Genomic DNA, 21,384 nt, shown 5'->3' with positions numbered 1-21,384 from the left:
AGCAAGATGCATAGTGATCACAAAAACATGGGTAAGCATTGACTAGTTTCAGTGAAATTTAGCAGCACTCTGGCACTCCTGCTGGGTGGCAAAGATATATAGCCATCACTGGGAATTCTGGGGTTTGGCTCTGACTGCTCTCAATAAATGTTTTAAGTGCTTCAAATAACTTTTTTCTATATGAAGTGATTGGTTTAAGAAGAGTGATACTGGACCAGCAGGTCCTGTGCTAGGAACAATAACACAGTATTTCAGTAGTATCCATAACCCCGCTGAAGTTGGGAAAACATCTACTTTAAGATCTGCATTAGATCTTGGTTCTTGTATTAAACAGTGGGGCTGATCTTTCTCTTTCAAAGAACAGGCATGAATACAAGCACCCCTGAAGAGGAAGATGTAATCAATTCTATTGTTGAAAACCTTATTGCCACTTCTTATTAGGCCATATTGGGAACTAAAATGTATGACATTTTCCAGATACATTAAACAAAGACAATGTCAGGTGTCAATGCAGCTTTCCAACAAATTTATTTTACTGAAAAGTGTCCTGAAAATTTTCTTAATTTTGTTTAATCCCTGACTTGTCTATATTTCCTGCTGATTTCTTATGGTCATGGCATGAAATCTCACTGTAACATAAACAAGCCAGCTGCAGTGGATGAAGACAGGGTGTAACCAGTTACAATTACTTTGTTGTTGAGGTTTTCAGTTTCCCCATGATTTATGGAACCAATCCTACTTTTATGAACATCATTGGGAAACCAAGGCCTGAAATTCTAAGGGACATTTGCATGTGTTAGCTGTATGCTCTGACTCAGTTCTCAGTTAAGTCCTGTTCCAAGCACAGCCCCAAAAGGATGATGCTTGTACTGATTTCAACATTACAGATGTGTCATCTCAGTGCCAGGGACAGCCTCATCATGGCACTTTATCAGCTCTCTGCAAGACAAAAGGCTAAATCTGAGTACTAAACTGTGCCCCTCTCAGAGTCAGACACAGTCAGGGAGATGATTCTCTTCACCAGCCTACTCCTCCACCAGTGAGCACCTCTCACTCCATATTTTACATGGCAGAGTTCTCACCAAGGCACTTTATTGAGTAATCACAGAACAAACTGTCTAGTGCAAAACCTCCTGAAGTCGAAACTAAGTGGATTTAACATAAATGGGGTTAAACTGCTACTATCCCACCTTTCAAAAGTGGGCTACACTCCTTCTGCAGAGGCTTTCAGAGTTAGTGTGAGGTAAAAAAAACAAAACAAAACAAAACAAAAAAACCCCCAAAAAACAAAAAACCCAAAAATCAAACAAACAAAAAAAAAAAAACCACGAAAAAAAACCCTCAAAAAACTTTGGGGGTGGATTAAAAAAAAATTATCTACAAGGGTGCCACTTGCAAATACCTTCAAGTACTAAGAAATGCAGAACCAGTGACAGCAGCAATCTGAACTTCTGTTCTTTGAACTGCAGTCTCTTTTGATCTCCTGCTTTCCTTTGGCAGAGGGCTATTGCTATGGTCCTGGCGTAGTCTCTGCTTCTCCTGCTTGCAGGAGATGTTCCACACCAGTTAAACTGACTGTGCCATTTGATACAAGGCCTGGATTCACAACAGTGCTGCTGTCCAAACTGAGTTAGGTCCGTTTTCAGTTAAAAGCTGCAATGTGCCCCTCATCTTTGCACCAAGCCCTGCCTGTAAGACCTTAACAGGAAACTGTTTCCAGATCCTTCCTGATTATTGATCAACAACAAAAGTCTCTATGCAAAATAAACTTTAGAAAGACTAATTTCTAAATGAAATACTCAGAACTGGTGTCCTTTCCTTCTTTTGGTCTTGAGTTCAAGTATCTGTTCCTGGCTGATGAAGAGTGTCCATTCCTTTAAATGTACAACATGAGTCACATCCTGGCACCACCGTTCCACAAAGAGACCGAGTATTTCTGACTAAAATCCTCTTCTAGTGACATCTGGGAGCTGTGTGGATTCAAATTCACGGACAATTCCTTTCAATTGCCCACCACCAAAAAATCCCTGGACAAGTCCAAAATCAGACAAATAAAACATTGCATGGAAAGAATGGTTTTCAATGGCTTTACCATTACTCAAAGGACACATTGCCACATTTTACTAATCATGCAGGCAAGAAACACTTTGTAATATTCCTTCAGAATAATAGTTTTCCAAGAACTTGATTTTTACAAAAAGGGTCTTAAACATTACATAACTAGAAGAGAAGCCAACATCCTTGCAGGACTATGTCCAGGGAAATGTTCTGCTAAGTAAAAGCAAACTGCAAGTTATGGTTGCAGAATATATCTCCTACTCACAAGTGCAATCTGCAAACATTAAAGGAACAGGGGAGGTTCCCAAGTTCTATCCTCTCTTTCCTTAGGACATCATTAATTGCTTCCCCCAGTTCCTGCCTCAGTACTGTGGCATAGCCCAGCACTGCTGCAGAAATGGGCTTTCTACTCTCCTGAAGCACTGAATCCAACCTTCCTCAGCACAAACCAGCTCACAGGGGACTTGCTTCACAACCTGTGAGCTGTTTCTTCTCCCCCAGGGCTGCACCCACAACCTCCTCAGCTCTCCCAGGCCACACCCAGACACCTCAGGTCCTCTTCCCACAGCCAGCACCTCATCCCCAGCACCGCTGGCTCTTAGAAGGATGCTGATGTCTCAGTTTTCCCCAGTTCAGCCAGCCAGTGCAAAGGAGAGGAAAAATCCATCCTTTCACATGTTTAATGCCTAAAAAAAGGATGAAACAATTGGTCCCAGCACAGCAGCTGATGCAGACATTGCAGAAAATCCTCCAGACTTCCCCTGCCTCTTATTATTTACCTGTAGTTCTGATCATATGAACACATTATAACATCTCTGAAATCCCAAAGCAGACACCACCAGGAACTATCTAGAGAGAGAAAAACATAGCACCCAATGCAGAGTTGCAAGTAATAGCTGGTGGTGGCTGAGGGTAGAATAAATTGCCAAGCTACAGCCACCAAACCCAAATCTGTCTACTAGTTACAGCCACTCAGTTCAATCTGCAGACCAGGTGTCCAAAGAAATACAGTCAGGGTTATCTACACAGAAAATGAGAAATAAACACACATTTCCTTTTGCAATTCACAAACTTGGTGTAAATTAATTTAAACAGGGCCAGTGCCACTGTTTAAAGATACAGATAAGGCAATGCAGAAACTGAAGGCTGGATTCACACCTCACCTTCCCAGGGGAAGCTTTCTTCTCCTGGATGAACTGGATGTGAAACAGTAATGATTCAGAATGAGAAAAAGTCATGCTGGAATAGATTACTGCAGAGTTAGGACAAACAAGAATACAGCTCAGAACACCGGCTTGTAATTTGCATAGGTAAAATAGTGCTATGATTATAGGCTTCCTGGACCTGTAAAATGGGCTTGTGATGTTATCTTTTTCAAGGGTGTGACATGCAGCTTTTATGTAATGAAATTTGTGAATCAAAACAGCTTTAAAATTAATGAGTAGGACCAGGCCTGTGGAAACACTCCCAGCTGAGGCAGCACTTGCATGGGAAAGAAAAAATCTTTTTACTTGGCCATTGGCATCTAAAAGCAGATTAAAAAGATATTTAGATTGACTGGGAGTGGTGTGGCAGGAGGTAGGCAAATAAAGGGACACAAATAAAGAGTCACAGAAACACAGAATCAGAGATGCTGAAAGGGGCCTGGAGATCACCCAGCCCAACCCTGCTGCTCCAGCAGGCTGCATGGGCTATGTCCAGCTGGGTGTCGTGTATCTCTGCCCATGCAGACTCCTTTCTTCTCTGGGGACACTGTTCCAATGTTTGACCACCGTCACAGTAAGAAGACAGTTTTGGGATGTGCAGATGGAGCATCATGCATTTCTGTTTGTGCCCATTGAATCGTGTCCTGAGCCACCACAGGGAAGAGTTTGGCTGCCCCTTCTTCCTGGCCATGTCTTGCACTGGGGAGCCATAAATTGGCCAAGTGCCAGTCAGTGGCACATGGGCCCAATTTCCAACTCCACACCAGAAGCACATCTGTGTCACTGACCAGCAGGGCCCACCTGGAGGAGTAGGGAATCCAGCCAGGTCTCGTGCACCAGCAGGGAAGAAATGTGTCACTTGTGTTTTAATGACTACCTAGAGCACCTTGGTTTCCACATGAATAGAGGTAACCAAGATGGCCATGTCCCCAGGAAAGTCCAGAATAAAAACCATAGAATTTATGGAATGCACACTGAACATATTGTTTGCAAAGAGGAGATTTTAATTCTAATCTTGTATCATCCTAAAATTATTATTTCAGTAATTACTCACACATTTGGTTTTAATAAAATACCCCAAATTACAGCCAGTATTTTTAGATAAAAACATTCTTATAGGAGAGCTCAGAATCATTTCAACTTCTGTATGTTTTTCCAAGCTACTCTTGTGTCACAGAGAATATGCAGAAGAAACATCTTTCTAGTCTACAGAAAAGTCCATTTCCATTTTGTTATGCAACCACTTTTCAAAAAAAAAGATTAAACATTTTTTAAAATGTCATTTCCCCCCATCCTTCTAAGCTTAAAACCACCAAAGATTTCAAATTATTACCTCTTCAGAGAGCTACTAAGAATATTGGGTTTTGAATATACTAAAAAACAGTTTAAAGTATATGCAATATCACGAAGGGGACTTGCTCTGCAGTTTTAACTACAGTTAATGCTGTAGTAAATCTCAGTTTTCCACCAGCAAATCATGTGTCACCAACCACATTAACTATTGACCAAACTGCATAAAGCAATGGCACCAGTTCAGGACTTTAATAATTAAACTCAGAGTTAGTGACACCTGCAGGATTTCTTGTTATACTTTTGTCATAATGTCCAAATTTTCTGTCCTGAAGTGTAATGTGCAAAACATTCAAATGGCTCTGGCCAGAAAGATCCTCGAGTCAGAGTAACTTCTTGTGCCAGCACTGGAGTATGATATCACAGAGTTTGCAAAAAGCAGCCCCAAAAGCAGATATGGTAGCAGAATGAGAGGAGCAGAAATCCTGGCAGCCCAGCACTGAGGGGTCTGTAGCAACTTTAAGCAGCTACAAATGTCTGTCCCTGGCAGAGAGCAGTGGCACTGCCAGCCCACCTGGGGGTCAGTGCCTCACAGCCCCCTGTGCTAAGCAGGGCTGATGCTGAGGCACAGGGCTCAGCCCAATCTGATGCATCTTGTTCAGGTTTGTCTATCAGGTACAATACTCCAGATTCCCATCACTCAAGATAAAGGAGATTTAACTGTATGATGGAGTCTTAACACGTTTTCTGCCACACTCAATCCAGAAATAGCAAGTAACATACAACATACACAAACCAGCAAAACACACACATAAACCTCACCTACATTGATCTGTTTTATGTGTACAAAGCCACAATGCTTGCAAATAGACCCTAATGATAGGGTTTGTGCTCTACTTTCAGCACACATCTTTAGCCAGTACACAGGGCTGAAAAGAAGGAGCTGAAAAACGTATCTATGTCAGCACACTTTGTGATATGGAGTCTCTGTGGACCTCTTCGGTCATGCATTGGCATAGACAACAAAGCCAACTTTTGGACCCAAACTGCTCCCATTGCACCTAAGAAACCACAAACAGTATTAAATAACTTACCTTTCAAAGGCACATCGAATTACTACCAAGATTAAAGCAAAAGGGATACTGAGCAGGAGATCACGAGGTTGAGGGTAATGAGTGTCTTCAGATTCTTGCATGTCCTCCCAGGTGATTCCTGGGGGCAGCCAGAATTCGTGCTGCCACAGCCACTCATACAGAGAGCGAGCCATCCTGGAAGGAAGAGAGACCAGGATTAAGTGAGTCCTGCACACAAGAAAACCTGTCAGCACAAGCCGGTGCAGCCAAGGAAGGATTACACCCTTGCTGAGGTGGCATCTTGTTCTGGAAGCAGAGCAACTGTGGAATGCAGCACTGGCCAAGGAACTGATAACCTGTTCACAGATCCTTATCGTGTACTTGGTAAATGCTGACTCCTGGCACCAAAACAAAACTGGGGTAAAATGAAGAAAAGTGCCTCAGAATTCAACAGAGTATTAGTGCCAAACTTCTCAGTTTCACAGACTCCTCTCTATAGCTTGGTACTGTGGGGATGCAGTAAGTCTGCTCTACTTTTTTATGTATATATCCTTATTTTTCAGGTTTTGATATTTTGTATTTATTTGTTTCTATTTACAGATTGCAATTCCATTATCTCTGTGTGTGTGTATGCATTATACTTATTCTGAGACTTCGCCTTATAAAAGAAAAAAACATCAGCTTTTTGCTTTGAATTATTAAGGAAGGTACTTCAGGTAAGAATTTTTGTGCTAGGTGGATTCTGTGCTGGGTTCTTAATGCAATTTTAACGCCTATGCTTGACTGTGCAATCTACATACATGATCAGCGAATTTAGCAGCAAAATCAACAGCGGAACTTTGATAATGACAATTCAACACACAAATACTGTTTCTAGATAACTCTACCTCATACAGAAATATGAGCTGCACCGCCCTCCAATAGATATTGCTCATTCTTAGCTGGTAACAACCAACATCCCAAACACAAGCTCTGAAGTCAATCAGACTCAGCACAGCCACAGAAGGATGAAATGGCAATGAAATGCCGATTGGATAATCAGAACAGTGCACAGGAGATGCCACCTTAGGAAACCAGGAGAAAAGCATACAGTTTAAGTGTCTGGTCCAAGTATTATAAAGCTTCTCTTCAAGCACAGTCCCAAGGCCTGGTCTATTTTCTGCAAGAACTGCCTATCAAATCAAAAATTAATCAGTCATTTTATTTTGAAGATATCTGTAATTCTGATGCAATTCCTCTGTTAAATTCATTCCACAATTTTGGTGTCTGAGGGATATTTTCTAAATCACAACCATGGAGTCATAGAATGGGCTGGGTTAGACAGGACCTTGAATCTCATTCCACCTCCTGCCATGGGCAGGGGCACCTTCCACTATCCCAGGCTGCTCCAAGCCCTGTCCAGCATTGGCTTGGACATTTCTAGGGATCCAGGGGCAGCCACAGCTGCTCTGAGTAACCTGTGCCAGGGCCTCACCACCCTCATGGGGAAGAATTTCTTCCTAATATCTAATCTAAATCTACTGTCTCTCAGTTTGAAGGCATTCCTCCATGTCCTGTCCCTCTAAGCCCTTATAAAAGTATATCTCCATCTTTCTTGTAGGCTCCCTTCAGGCACTGGAATGAAATGTAGCATCTTTTCTTGATTTGGACTTTACTATTCCCCTCAATGTGTCTTTTGATCTGACTACAACAGGGAAAAACAGGATACTATTTCATCAAATTTGACTCATTTCTCCTGGCACATGCACATCCAATTCGGTTTGAGGCCAAAGCTGCTTAAAAATATATGTGTAATTGATAGTAAGTGGATGCAAATTTTCTAATCACTTATAGAGAAATATATATCATATATAGAATTTCTACATCATATATAGAAAGCAGGAAAACTTTTCCCAAAGAAAAAGGAAAACCATCTTATGAAAAATGCATTCTTCTCCTGCACTGTGCACTGCCTGATTTCAGCTTTTCATAGTAAAACTCACAGCATAAAATTCCTCCTAAAAATCAAGAACCTGACATACTGAAGAATTGCAACCAAAAGAAGTGGAAATATGGCTGCACTAGCACTGAAAAGAACATCCAGAGTTTACTAGAGTTCAGGTTGACAATAATAAACAGCATTTTCTTTCTGGTCTAGCTTCTGGGCCTCTGGAAACTGCAGTTTTGATGCCACTTCCAGGCTGCTCTCCATTCCTCCTTCTAGTTCTTCTTGCAGACAATGCCTGGATAAAAAACCACTGGCACACAAAATGGAGATAAACAGGGTTTATAGATTCTTCAAATCCTGTTTTAAGAGCCTGACTAGCTGGATGCAACAGTTTTTGAACTGCCTGCCAAATCTCAAGTCTCTACAGCTCTCAGGGGCCTAGAGTATAATCTACCTGTCCCCACCAAGGCTGTTTGGAGGTGGGAACATTTGCTACCAACCACTGTTCCTCTGGCAGGGCTGTAGGATCCTTTAGGACAGTTCCCTTCCTTTGCCTTTAGTGCTCCAGCAAAAACAGCTGAAGCCAGGATCATGGAGGCTGGTGATGGCTCACTGGTGACAGAGCTAACTGAAGCACACATACTGCCAGAAAAAGCTTTTCAGACTACTCAGTAAACATGCTACTCACCAGTACAGCTCCACTTGGGTGACACAACCCTGTGCCCATGGGACAGGCTGGCCTGTGCTGCCCAAGCCTCTCTGAACCATTTTTTCAGGATGTCTCCAAACTCCCTATAGACTGTGTGAGGCCAGGTTTCTCCACAAAAGTCTCCATTTTTAGAGAAGAATGTGTTTGTGTAGAAGCAAACTGTATATGGGCTTAGCCTATGATGAATTCAACATCCTGTCACCATGAAGCATGGTGACACCACACCAAAACAACTTTTGCACTTCAGACAGTACAGGATACCAGCCTGAAGAGCCAGATAACCTAAGTGAGGTACCTGAATTGCAAAGAACTTTACAGGCATTGAACATACCAACCTCAAAATGTTGGTAAACTTTCTCAGCAGTTAAAAATCTCAACTCTATTTGGGAAAAGCATTAGGAATACCTAGGAGAACTCCAGGCAGACATTTCCTCCTTGGCTCAGCTCTTCAAAAAACATTTCTTCAGTAGGTTTTCCCACTGTACAGGCAGAAGGCATGCTAGGGAAAGCTGCCATCACAGCCAGCTTTGCAGCTACACAATCCCACATGCTCCCTCCAGAAGTGAATATATCTGGCAAAACACAAAACCACACTTGGTAGAGAACAGCAGCTGAACTCCACTGGGGACTCTGCAGGAGAATACAAAATTGATGTCCAATTTGCTTACGGGAGATATATAGATTCAGTGTGCTAAGGAAGCAAATAGCCAGGACTAATTGACACGTATGTGCTAAAAACAGATAGTCAGGATCACTCTCATGGAATATTCATCTTTGCAGCAGTCTTTACACATTGCAAAAATACAGAACAGGGTACTCCATGAAGCAACACATATATCTTTTGCAATTTATACAGGTCAAGTTCTCAAGTCAAGGCTGCTGAAAAGCTGAAGACAATGGTGTGTCTAAAAGGCCCTTTGAGCACCCACAGAAAAATGTAAGTGGGCCCATTTCTTTCTCATAAGTTCTTTACACCTCACACAGCGTCTGTCCTGCACTGTAGCTTTGTAACATGCCAAAGCAATCCCTTCAGCGCTGAACAAAGGTCTAACAGAGAAGACACCCCCGCACACAGAGCTCAGCAAGAACAGAGATAACAAACAACAGTGGGAAACACTGGACAGATCAACATAAGGACTTAACATACAAACTTGACATAACAAACAGCCAACAAAATTGTAAATGCTGAAAGAACAATTTTAGGTTGGTTGTAGAAAGGTACACGTAAGGATGAAATCCAAACCGGAGAAGTACCACAGCTACACCATGGGGTAAGGGAGGACAAGGTTTCAGCACTTCCTGAGCCCATAGGACACCAAGAGAAGGATAGCAAAGTGCACTTCACTGAGCTCCTTTGAGGTGACACAGGTCTTGAAGCAACTGGACTCTGCAGCCCAGTGGCCCCATTCACTGTATTTACTTTGTTGAATCTTGCCTTTCCTGGTATTGCTTTTTTTGTTGTTGTTGTTTTTGTGAATATAGTGTTTTCATCTGAATCCTCAGCATTACAAAGGTCTCTGCTGTTGGGCTTGCTGAACTGCTCCAAGGAGAGCAGGAATTGCTGCACCCACAGTGCCTGCAGCAGAGCAGCACAGCAGGGCTCCCCACCCTGAGCCACAGAACACCACTGCACCTAACCCTGCAGGGCCAGGTTTCGCTTTCCAAGCAGAACTGTTTGAGAAGAAGCAGGGCATCCAGCTAAAGAGGCTACTGCATGTCTCACAGGTAAAATGGCTAAACAGGTTTACACAGGCAATGTTAACTGTTACTTACATCTTTAAAGAGTTCTTATCTTGCTTCACTTACAGACTCCATTCCCAAGCAAAACATTACTATATTGGTACACAACTATTCATGTAAATTTACATGTGTGAATACAGCAGATAAGGGTGGGGATGAAACAGAGAGAAACAGCTTACACAGCTTGGAAAGACCTGGCTACAGAGGCCTTTGAGTGCTCATTTATAGCAGACATGGTCCATTGTCTGCAGGTGGATTATACAGGTTTGTGGGTGAACCACGTCAAAGGTACAAACATTCCTGCAGTGGCTCTGGGCCAATCCATTTAGGTCAGCCAAGTCTTATTAGTTTAAGTGCAGCATCATGTGAATGGCCTGGCTGCCAGAGCAGTGCAGGGATTCCTGCAGCAGCCTTCCTGGTAGGGCCAGTTTTCCCAGGATGCAAGTATCCCCTGCAGCACAGCACTGCCACAGGGGAAATCACTGGTTGATGCGGAAGCACACCACCACAAGGTTGCAGTTATGCTGCTTCTCGAGTCAAGTTGCTTTATTTTTCCATGGGGTTAGTGCTAAAACAAACCAAAAAAGTCTCTTCAGTCTCGATATGTTGGAGACCAAAATGGAGAGGCTTGTCCTATCTTCCCGCGAAACTCGGGTCAAGAAACAAAGTCCTCCGTATAGCTCTAAAGGTTCCTGTTATTTCAAACTGGAAGAGCCATTATGTTCCTGCCCTACTCTGGTGCATATTGCCTACATTTGAGTTTCCATTGCCTATTATGCATTTGAACCTTTAACTCATTTTACTAAGAAATCAGTTAGCCAAGAACTCCATGAATAAATTCTCTCCTGATAGCTTTTCTAGGCAGTTTCTTGTTTGACACTTCCTATAATCCTGATGTCTTCAACTAAAACTACTTATTAGAGCTACTCAAGAGAAGTTACTAGTTTAGACATGAAAATTAGTGCATCTCTTTTAGGCAGAAATAAATAATTTTAACAATTAAAGCTCTGACTAACATAGCACAGGCTATCTTTTGAACACTTATATTATAGTTAATATCTTAATCTCCATCTCCAATAATTCTTCTTTTTTTAAACTTTCATTCTAATGATCACAATACTGGTATTATAGTTTAGGATAATTTGTTTGTTTGTTTGTTTGTTTTATTTGTTTTGTTTTCTTTGTAAAATCTTTTATGCATCTCTTCTAATATATATCAAAACTTGGTAAAATTTATCGATAAAAAATCACTAAAGATTTGGTAAAATTTATGGATTAAAAGTCTTTGCTCCAAAATTCTTAATTACATGTAGCATTATTTTCAGCATACTGAGACAGTGATTAGTTAGTTAGAGTATCTCCTGCCTGAAGGGAATACATTAAGCTTTTCAAATTTCACTTCAGTTTTGATTTTGATTTCCATTTCCTCTTCTCTGTTACCCATCCTGGAATCATACCTGCTTTCAGACATCACCGTATTCAAAACAACATTTCCCCTGCCCAAGATCCCTTTTTAAACTATATTTCTCTTGGTTCTTTACCATTTTAAGACTTTTCTTATAATGACAATTTAATCATTGATGGACAGTGTCAAAGGGACTCAGCTGAAATTTATCAATTAAGAAAAATGACAAAGAAGGTCCTCCCATGGTAATGAAAAAATATTTAAACCTTTCCATATAGTACCAGTCCATGAACTACTGATTGACCTTAGCTCTCCTAGCATGCTTCCTCACCCTGTCAAAGCAACATTCCTACAGAACCCATCACCCTCTACACTTCCATTTCTTTGAACTTTTTTTGCAGATTTTTACAAGCCTGCTTGCTCTGGCCATAACTGATGCAGAATCTCTAATCACATGTACAGGTTTTAGTATTAATCTCTTTTTACCTGCAGCTAATTCTGCTTTATTTGTCTAGTTCCCCAGCCTTCTCATCTCTTCCTCTTGTGACTCTACACACCCTTTCCCTAAAACTACAGTTTCTGGCAGAACCTCCAATTCTTTTGCATGAAATAATATGTTTCAACTCTGACCAGTAGCAAGAGAAATGAAACCACAACCTCCTTACCTTCATAATCACCAACACTATAGTCTCCAGGCTGACCCTCCTCACCCAGACTCCATTCTCCATATCCTCTTCTTTGGAAGATAATTGAAAATTTGAAATTATTTGTGCAGCCTTGTTTCTCCACCAATATCCAGCTGCCCTCAGCTTCCTAGCTTTTAGATGTTCCCCTCACTTAGATCTACCAGCTGACATTTCCTACCAAATTATTTCATGTCTGCTGTTTACACAAGAACAAATTCATTTTCCAAGTCATGCGCTGTTCTGTTCAAAGGCAAAAAAATTTTTATGTACACCATCTTTTGGGAGAGCTCTGTTCCAGAAAAACCCTAAAATGCCCAACCAAACATTTGAAACTGCAAATAAAAGTTCCAAAAGAGACAAACTTGCTTACCTAGATCCGCAGAGAACATCTTCCTCACCCAGCATAAATTCCATACTAACCTCCCATACCTTATGCTTCACTTGCCAGCTCCTTCCTTGCTGGGCTGCTCTGCCTGCGAGTGCCTGCTCCGAGCAGACTGCGGGTATGACCCACAGCACAGCTTTCAGCTGTTGTCACTCACCATGTCAGAATGCAAATCAGACAGCTCTTCTCATTCAGTCATCCCTCACTGAGGGGAATGAGTACAACTTCCTGGTTTTGCCCAGTGAAAAACAAGCATTAGTTTATTCAGCTAAAAACAAGGCCAGAAAAGGCCCCAAATACCTCTGGCTTCACCATGTCTTTGGTCAGAAGTTGCTCAGAGCAGTGTGCCCCAATTTTTCTTAGCCTCTCTCTTGCTACCAATGTACTTTCAGAAGCTGCTCTGGGTGCTCTTCACGTCCCTCACTCCAGCTGAGGTTCAGCTTTCCTACCTGCATCCTTCTTTCCCCAGGCAACATTTTCATATTGCTCTTGGCCATTCATACCGCTCCCACCTTCCTGATGCTTCCTGCTTGTGAGTAAGCTCAAGCAACAGTTCCATGCTTATGCTCATTTGCCTACTACCATGTTTGTTTGTCTTGTGATGGACTACACGTGCTTGGATCTGACTGTCCTGGAAGATAGCACCTTTACATGCCAGGAGAATCTCCCATGAACTCCTGACAAGTAGATCCCTGAAGAAGCGCAAATCTCCTCTCCTGAAACTTAAGAAAAACCCAAGAAGGTAGATACAAATTTTGAAATACCACAGCTGCTTGTGCCATATTTTTCCTCCGAGAACCTGGAGATACTTCCCTACTACTGCTGCAAAAAACCTGGGCTGAACTGCAGCCCTCATCAAACTAGTCTGAAAAACAAAGTACTGTATTAAGTTATCAGGGTAAAAGCAACAGAGACAAAAGCTGAAGACCTTTGCTGTTTGGCTGGTACCTAGTCCACGGCTGAATTATTAAATGAAGTAACATTCCTGTTACATGCCAACATGAAGTAACATAACTTCCAAGGGCAGAGTGAGGTAACATAAACCTTGTTGTCCTGACACTTGGGAACAATGTTCTGCTACTGAACATTAACTGTACAAACACAAAACCAAACAAAATAATCTAAAAACCACAGGGCACTGCATGCTGATTGTTTGGCCACATCACTGTGCAGAAAGCTACAGACCATGTTGAGGCTTAGTAAGAACAACAGACACCACTGGCGTCCAAGTAAAGCAACTGAGGCACTCAAAGCACCAGCTACAACATCTCCACAAAACACATAGTCCCAGACCTATGTGTGTTTCTCAAGAGTGCAAATGTAAAATATAAGAAGGAGGTACCTATAAACCCCAAATGAGCTACTTATCAATTTCTTTGTATTTTTCCTTCATTCTTTCTCCTGACATCTACTATTTCCTCCAGTCTCACTGTAGAACCAGCTGTCACTGTCTGACATCACTTAATAGAATTGAGGAAGAAAATCAAGTTATTTGCCTCAGGCCACAGTGAGCTAAGAAGACAGGCTGGAAGATCAAAGAATCAAGAGGGAGATTACTTCTCCTAGAACTGCTCACCTGTTTTTTCTCTAAATTTATCAGTATCAAAGAAAGAGTCAGGCAATCTTAATGAGATCATGTTCTTCAATCTAAGTTAAGAGACAGTAAAATCTGCCAAAAAGCTTCTAATCAGAAATGTTTTTTATCCACAAAGATTGTACCAACAAGCAGTTCATACACCAATAGAAGCCTTTTGACAGATTTTGGAAGAGAAAGGCACAAAAAGGAATCACACTGTGAGAATACACACTGAATAAGGCTCAAGACCTTGAGCCTGGGCAGCAATAACTTTGTGAGAAACTCTTCCAAAGGCAAGTTCTGGCCTTTCAACCCAGTTTATGGGCATGGATGTTCAGGTGCTGGAGGAGCAAAAAATACTTGTCCAGATCATTCATGACAATACATACCCCTGACACTTTTTCTACTACCAGCTGAAATCGCTCAACTGATTATCACTAACCCTGTTACTCAACAAACACATATCAAGCCTTAAAAAGTTTAATTCTAACTTAAAAATTGAGAATAACAAAAAGCAGGTGGGAGGTTCAAGCTTCCAAGTCATACTTGAGTCACATTAAAATACCAACACAGCTCTCAATAAAGCTTCTTTCTTACAACAGTGCAGTGCTTCTCCAATGCATTACCTGACTCTCCAGCCCTTTTGAAGCATAAATATTCCTAAATAATCATACTGTTGTGGTCTGATGGCCCTCTCCTCACCTATCCCCTAAGAATCACCCTTGGCAACCCCTTCTGGTCCCTTCCAGGACAGCTCCTCCTCTTCTGTCCTTTTGCCTTCAGCCACACTCCAGGTTCCACAGTTTGTGCAGCCCTCAGAAGCTCTTCATCCATAGCTTCACCTACAAATCCTACTTTCCTGCAGCCCAAAGCATCACCATTGCTCCTAATTCATACAGTCAAACCCTACAGTGAATCAAGCACTTATATTCCTCTTTCTCCCCCAGCAAGGCCATTTCCCCAGACAAGTTTTCTAATTCATCACACCAACACCTCTGAGCATCCCCCTCAGTGAAGCGCTGAACTCCTGAACAGCTGATGTTGGGTCAAAACGAGAACCTGCTGTGTTAAATAAGGAGGCCTAAGGGACCAATCTGTGCAACCTCTGCCACAGACCTCACAAAGATCAAACAGCAAAGTGGAATGCCAACATAGATTAGGAAAGTGCTTACCTATCACTTGGGATTAATCTATTGCTGAAGTTGAGGGAGCCATCCTGTATTACATGCAGTACACCAACACACACAGTGAATGACTTTTCACACAACCCTTGCTCTCCTCCCTTATGCAGGGAACACACAGGCTTTAATTACTTTCTATGAGTTGGCTTTAAATTTCAGTATCAACAGTCCCATCAGTTTCCCAGGTATTTGTTCCTGCAAACTTCCCAGCCTGTTCTAAAGCTTAGGGGAAAAAAAATTAATTACGCTAAAATTAAGATTATTTTAAATTATACGCCTACCTCTAAAACTAGTACATGCTTTCATGATTTTTCATTTCAAAACACAAAACTTAAAACCTTATCTCAGAACATCTACATTCCCAACATTACTGCAAAAGCAAAATATGTCAAAAACATTGAGATAGCAACTGATTGAAAGATTTCCGCTTCTCCGAGATTAAAAGCATTGAGGGTCACTTTTCACAAGCATTATTGCTTAATGAATAATGCAATCTGTCATATGATGATGTTCATTGAAAAACAAATGTGAATATGAATTATTCTTCATTAGCACAGATTACTTAAAAGCTCTGTGATAGGAACAGCCTATGAAGCAGAATGTAAACTCTGGTTGTTTCTCTTTTCTTTGCTGGAAAGTGCCTAACATGAAGAGAACCTGCCTCCAATGGAGCTTTAATGTGAACACTGCCTGTAGTTTACCTCTTTCACAATTAATTTTTCCTTATCTGTTTTGATTCAAAGCCTTGGCATTTGTTGGGTTGGAAGGCATATGCCATAACCCGTGACTACCAGTGCAGCAAACTCACAAAGAAAGTATTTGAAGAATTTCTTTATTTTTGGAACTGACTTTTAAAACAAAGACACTAGTTCTGATCAAAACCAGTTTCAGTAAAAGGTGAATCAGTTTCAAAGTTTATGGAATTACTGCAGTCCTCTTTGAATGTATTTCCTATTTTTACAAATAAAACTCCTGGATTAATTAAAACTAAAGCATATTGGCAAAGGAGTGGGCAACATGCACTGGGTTCTTGACATTGCTATTTAATTCTGGACAAATCTGCTGAGGCATACTCATCAGTAAAGATGACAACACCATAAAAACAACCCCCAACATAACAGCCTTAAGTGGACTTTCAAAACTGGGAAAATGATGACATTTTTTCTTTTACTTAAGAAGAACCTGCTATAGGGTGCCAGTAGAATTAAACATGAAACCTTCAATACAGATATACTAAAGGTGAATACATGCAAATAGCAGAGACCTACAATAAAATGCAAACCTTTATTTGAATGAGGAGGGTGGCCAAGGGCACAGAACAGACTTGCGGACACCTAGTTAAGGTGGAAAACACCCCACAGCCATGTCTGTATGTGAGACCAGGAGCACTGAGACACACCACGAGCAGGCACAAGGACAGGAGCTCTGCCAACTCCTGCGGTGGCCAGGATGCATCCAGTGGAGAACAACACTTTGCATCCTCAGCTCTTTACAACAGGCCCAGCCTGGGCTGGGTAACAGCTCCTGGAACTCATCCAGGACCAGAGCCTGCACTGGCATTCCAGGGCTGTCCATGCTGCTGGGCAGGAGGCAGTGCCCAGCTCCTGGCAGAAGCTCCCCTACAGCTCCTCTCAGGTCTGCTGCAGGTCTAGGGACTCCATGAGCTGCAGCTTTTACGACAGAACCTGCAGTGTGCTGGAAATGTGTAAACTCCACACCTGCAACAGACTCCACTGAAGTGTTCAATTACTCAATTAATATTGACTAGAATGAAGATAATTAATTTTACTAGTAAGAAATAATTACAAGATTTTGGCCTCCTAAAGAGCAATCTATTTTTAAGTAAGCCTTTTGACTTCTGCTTTTCCTTTACATGAAAGCGTGGCTTTTCTTCTACAGGGAAGAAACCTGGAACAGACATTAGAAATACAAGCAGGATATAAAACACAGAGCACAATAAACAGTTCTGACTCCAGAAATCTCGTGACATTTTTGTTCTTGTCAACAGGCTCTAAACTCACAGCTAAAGTGGAGTCAGTTCAAAACTGCATGCCCCTCAATTCAACTGCACCTCCACTGGATGTTAGTGTGAACTTGTTATGTCATAGTAATGTCTGGATACATCCAATGAGTCTAAATTTGTTAAACAAATGTGGTTTTTCAGAAAATGTTGTGATATAATGACTCAGTTTTCAGCATTTCAAAGCATTTCAGCATTTCAACATTTCATTCATGTTAATTACACCTTTCAGTACAGAAAATCAAGATGGACTCTTTGTTCTGACTTGTACATGTCAGTACTTTCATGTTCTATAATCTTCTTTCTTCTAAGTTTACTTTCACCTGAACAAAGCCTAAGACTGGAGGATCACAGTGATAAAAGAAACAGACGTGCTTATCAGTGGGTGGAGAGATTCACTACAGTCCTTAAAATGAAAGTGCTGCTCTTTCCAGCATGACGATTCCCCTGCTGAGAGAGGCTCCTTACAACTGAGAGCCAGTGTAAACCAACAGAGCCATCAAAGACTGGACCCTGGCCTCCACCCGATCCTGGCCAGCACTCCCACATCACTGCCACGACCCCGCCATGCTCAACACAGGAATTTGTGAAGCTTCACAGAGAACCAGCTTGAGAAAAAGATTTGGGTTTAAACCAAACTTTTTTTTGTTTTTACTTGGGGGCGATTTTACCCCATACCAGTTCCTCAGTGCAATTCACTTTCTGGCTTCAAAATCATTTGTGCAGGCTCAATGCAAGGTGTAAGGGGAGATGACAAGTGGCCCAGACCCGGCAAAGGTGGCACCTCTCGCTACAGAAACGCAGCTCAAGCTAATGAAACTGTACCTCTACTGAGCTCCAAATGCCCATCTGCTCCATCATACCTGGAAATATCTGGATTCATATCATCAAATCCTTACAGGCCTCTGCGAAAGGAACCTAAAAAAAACCAAAAAACATATAAAACAACAAAACAAAACAAACAAAACAAGAAAGCCACCAGAAAGTTAAGCCTAAATATGTGATAGATGCAGCCCCAAGCAATTTCTGAGCATACATACACAACTGCAGGAACCCTCTGGATCATATCACACCAAATACCATGCCTGTATTTCTCTCCTATTTCCTTCAGGAGTGAGTAGCAAACTTACAGAACTATCCCCTACTCATCTCAGACCTGAAAAAGTAGTGTAAAATAGCATTCTACCTGCATTTTACCCTCTTGCAGAGAAATTTGCTATGAATTAGGATCCGAAGATTCCCCGAGGGATCTTTCATTTACAGCTGCTTCCAAAGTCTGGACAAATCATCATGACCTTGGCAGGTGGCACCCAGCTGCTACAGCTCAGCTGTGGGGTCCCTTGGTCTGCTGCAAGCACTGCTCACGTGTACTTGTTCAGTGCACAGTGCTCTCCAAAAAGCTCACGGAACTGCCTTGGAAGAAAATGTGATCAAGTTCAGGCGTGCGCCCAGGTGGCTGGAGCCTTGTCACCTGTAGCTGTATGGACTAAACACTCCTTCACCATAATCACTTTTCACAAGCAGAATTAGCAGCTTTACACTTTGACTTTTGTCTATTGAGCCCACATAAGCCACTTCCTAGAATAATGCTAAAATAAGTGATCTACAGAGGCTTTCACTTCCTTCCCTGCCCTGTAAAGTATTGTTCTCTGCCATAAACATGTCAGAAAAGAAAAATTTGGATAATTCTCTGAGCCTGAAAGCAATTTTCCCCCAAAAGCTCTGCTCAGAAGAGTCTAGAGTATTATGAAAGCTAGAGCTAAAATAGAGACTAAAAATTTAGAAAAATAGTATCAGTTTTCTTGTTATGTATCTCAAAGAACAGAAAGCAATTGGACTTTCCTGACACCTTTTTGCTTCTTGAGCCTTCTTGGGCTCATGAATATGATCAAGGATTCTCATTAGCTGCCTGTCAGAAAAAATATGAATTGCAGGAAGGCCTAATTTAGTTATTTTTGTGTTTATTGGACACTGCCAGGTTTATAAAAGATTGGCTGTTGTCAAGATGTTGACACTCCAGAGTTCATGTGCTCCTTCAGATCAGACAAAATTTAAGTTCTGCATTCAAAAGGATGACAGAAACGGTAAGTGGTGTTAAAAAAACAATTAAAATGTGCTCCATCAATCTGGTGACCCCAGGAAGTGAAGGAAAAAAGCTCTATCACAAGGAGAAGCTTTAAAAAGAAGACTTCTTTCACTCTATTTTGACAAAAAGGCATATACCAGGACACTGAACTTTGAAGCCTGTGAGGATGCCTGCACGAGTACACAACCGTGGGTCTTGGGAGTTCAGACAGGTTGGTGTCCCCAAACAGACTTGGGAAGCAAGAGCAGACAGTTGAGACATCCTCCAGCACCACTTGTCTCTCATTTGGCAGTGCAGGGTCTCCCCAGACACTGTCCAACAACATGGGAAAAGGACACCACTCAGGCGAGTTTTTTATTTTGATTAGAGCTGAAATCCTTAAGCCCAACGTGAAAGGTTGGAAGCATGAATCTAATCTTTGCCACATGTGAACAGAGAAGCCAAGTCTCTTGTAGTTACTGATGTGAGAGACAGCAGAATTAAACCCATTTCTGTGGATTTTGGTAGACTATAACGAAAGAAAAGGACAAAAATATTTTTTCATTGGAGGTGTTTACTATCCTTCCTGTCTGGAAGCAGTTGTCAAGCTGTGAAATCTCTACTGTATCTCCTTAACAAAACTCTGACATTAGATGGGAATTAGATTAAGAAAAATTAATATTATATGCAAAATTCAACATATTTTAACAGCTAATAAGCCTCAGCAGCTTTGATTCTCAGTAAAAAGCTCTTCTGGCTGAACATAAGATGCACTTTTCCATTTTGGCATCTTCTTTGCTGCTCTGAACACAAGTATCTCACAAAGTCTTATCTTTCAGTGTACAACCCCCAGGTAAAAAAAAAGCTTTGGCTTTTTTTTTTTTTTTAACAGAAATACAGAAAAAATTCCTCTGCATTTTCAAGTCTCATGGCTATCTTGATAATCTGAACTTGTAGATTCATCAATCATCTGCTGAGTTTCACACCTCACCCCAGTTCTCACTGGTGGCTAAAGGAGAGGTAGGTTCCTTCTGAGGACAAACTTCAGCACATGCGTCCTCTCTCACACACACCTTCCATCTAACTCTGACAAAACTTATCTCGCAAAACTCCATATTACATTTTCGAAAGAAGGAATTACCTTTAACTGATGATAAACTGATATAGATAAAGATGCATTTTCCAATATGGTGAGCTAAACTTCAGCTGTCGGACTGCAAATTAACACTGGTCTGCTCCAGAAACACTCACCTCATGCCCTGACACCTACCTTTACTCTTATGCCATTGTCATTACCTCCTAAAACCTACCAGCTGGTCTGGCTTGAAATGATTCCAGAAGTGGAATTTGCTGCCAAGTATCTGATTTGAAGTTGTCGGCAACTCCAGTCTAAAATTAGGGTTGGTTGGTTTGCTAGGTTGGTTTTTTGTCGTTATCCTACTTGCATTTTGATCATTACACAAATCTTTCTAAAAACAATTAAAATCACAAACTAAATACCTCAGCCTCTTGCCCAGTTTTGCCATCCTTTTCTCTGGGAACAGTTTTCATTGCCAGCAAGAAAATCTTCCCTCAATTCCATCGTTTTTCATGCCACGGGGTAAAAGCGGCGCTCCCGCGCTCGCCGCGGGCTGAGCAAAGCCTGGGCCGGCCCGGCCCGGCCCCGCGGCGCCCCAGCCCTCGCCCTGCCCCGCTCACCTCCGGCCTCCGGCGCCGGGCAGCGCCGGCCCGGGCTCCGCCGCGCCCCGCCAGCGGCCCCTGCGCGCCCGGGCGGAGCCGCCGCCGGCGGGCTCGGCTCCCGGCCCGGCCCCGCTCCGCTCCCGGCCCTGCCCCGCTCGGCTCCCGGCCCTGCCCCGCTCGGCTCCCGGCCCTGCCCTGCCCGCCCGAGCCCTGCCCCGCTGCGCTCCCGGCCCTGCCCCGCTCCGCTCCCGGCCCTGCCCCGCTCGGCTCCCGGCCCTGCCCCGCTGCGCTCCCGGCCCGGCCCCGCTCGGCTCCCGGCCCTGCCCGCCCGGGCCCTGCCCCGCTCTGCTCCGGCCCTGCCCCGCCCGCCCGGGCCCTGCCCCG

The 21,384-nt window shown here is 42.5% G+C and overlaps 1 protein-coding gene across 3 annotated transcripts in view; it reads right to left on the bottom strand.

Annotated features, from left to right (window-relative positions):
• Window positions 1–21,153, bottom strand: part of CERS4 (ceramide synthase 4) — a 39,718-nt gene extending 18,565 nt beyond the window's left edge. Inside the window, exons 1-3 of one of the 3 annotated variants that reach the window (XM_030256653.4) lie at window positions 21,019–21,153; window positions 18,119–18,173; window positions 5,648–5,821 (exon numbers count right to left, since the gene is read on the bottom strand). In XM_030256653.4, coding sequence (XP_030112513.4) covers window positions 5,648–5,821; window positions 18,119–18,138 — 194 coding nt within the window. In that variant the 5' untranslated portion in view covers window positions 18,139–18,173; window positions 21,019–21,153. The other 2 variants (XM_002189484.7, XM_030256652.4) reach the window with 2 other exon arrangements.
• Between the last annotated feature and the right edge of the window lie 231 nt (window positions 21,154–21,384).

The sequence above is a fragment of the Taeniopygia guttata genome, chromosome 28 (assembly GCF_048771995.1).
Source record: "Taeniopygia guttata chromosome 28, bTaeGut7.mat, whole genome shotgun sequence".
Classification (NCBI taxonomy): domain Eukaryota; kingdom Metazoa; phylum Chordata; class Aves; order Passeriformes; family Estrildidae; genus Taeniopygia; species Taeniopygia guttata.
This window is presented reverse-complemented; position numbering and strand designations above follow the sequence as displayed.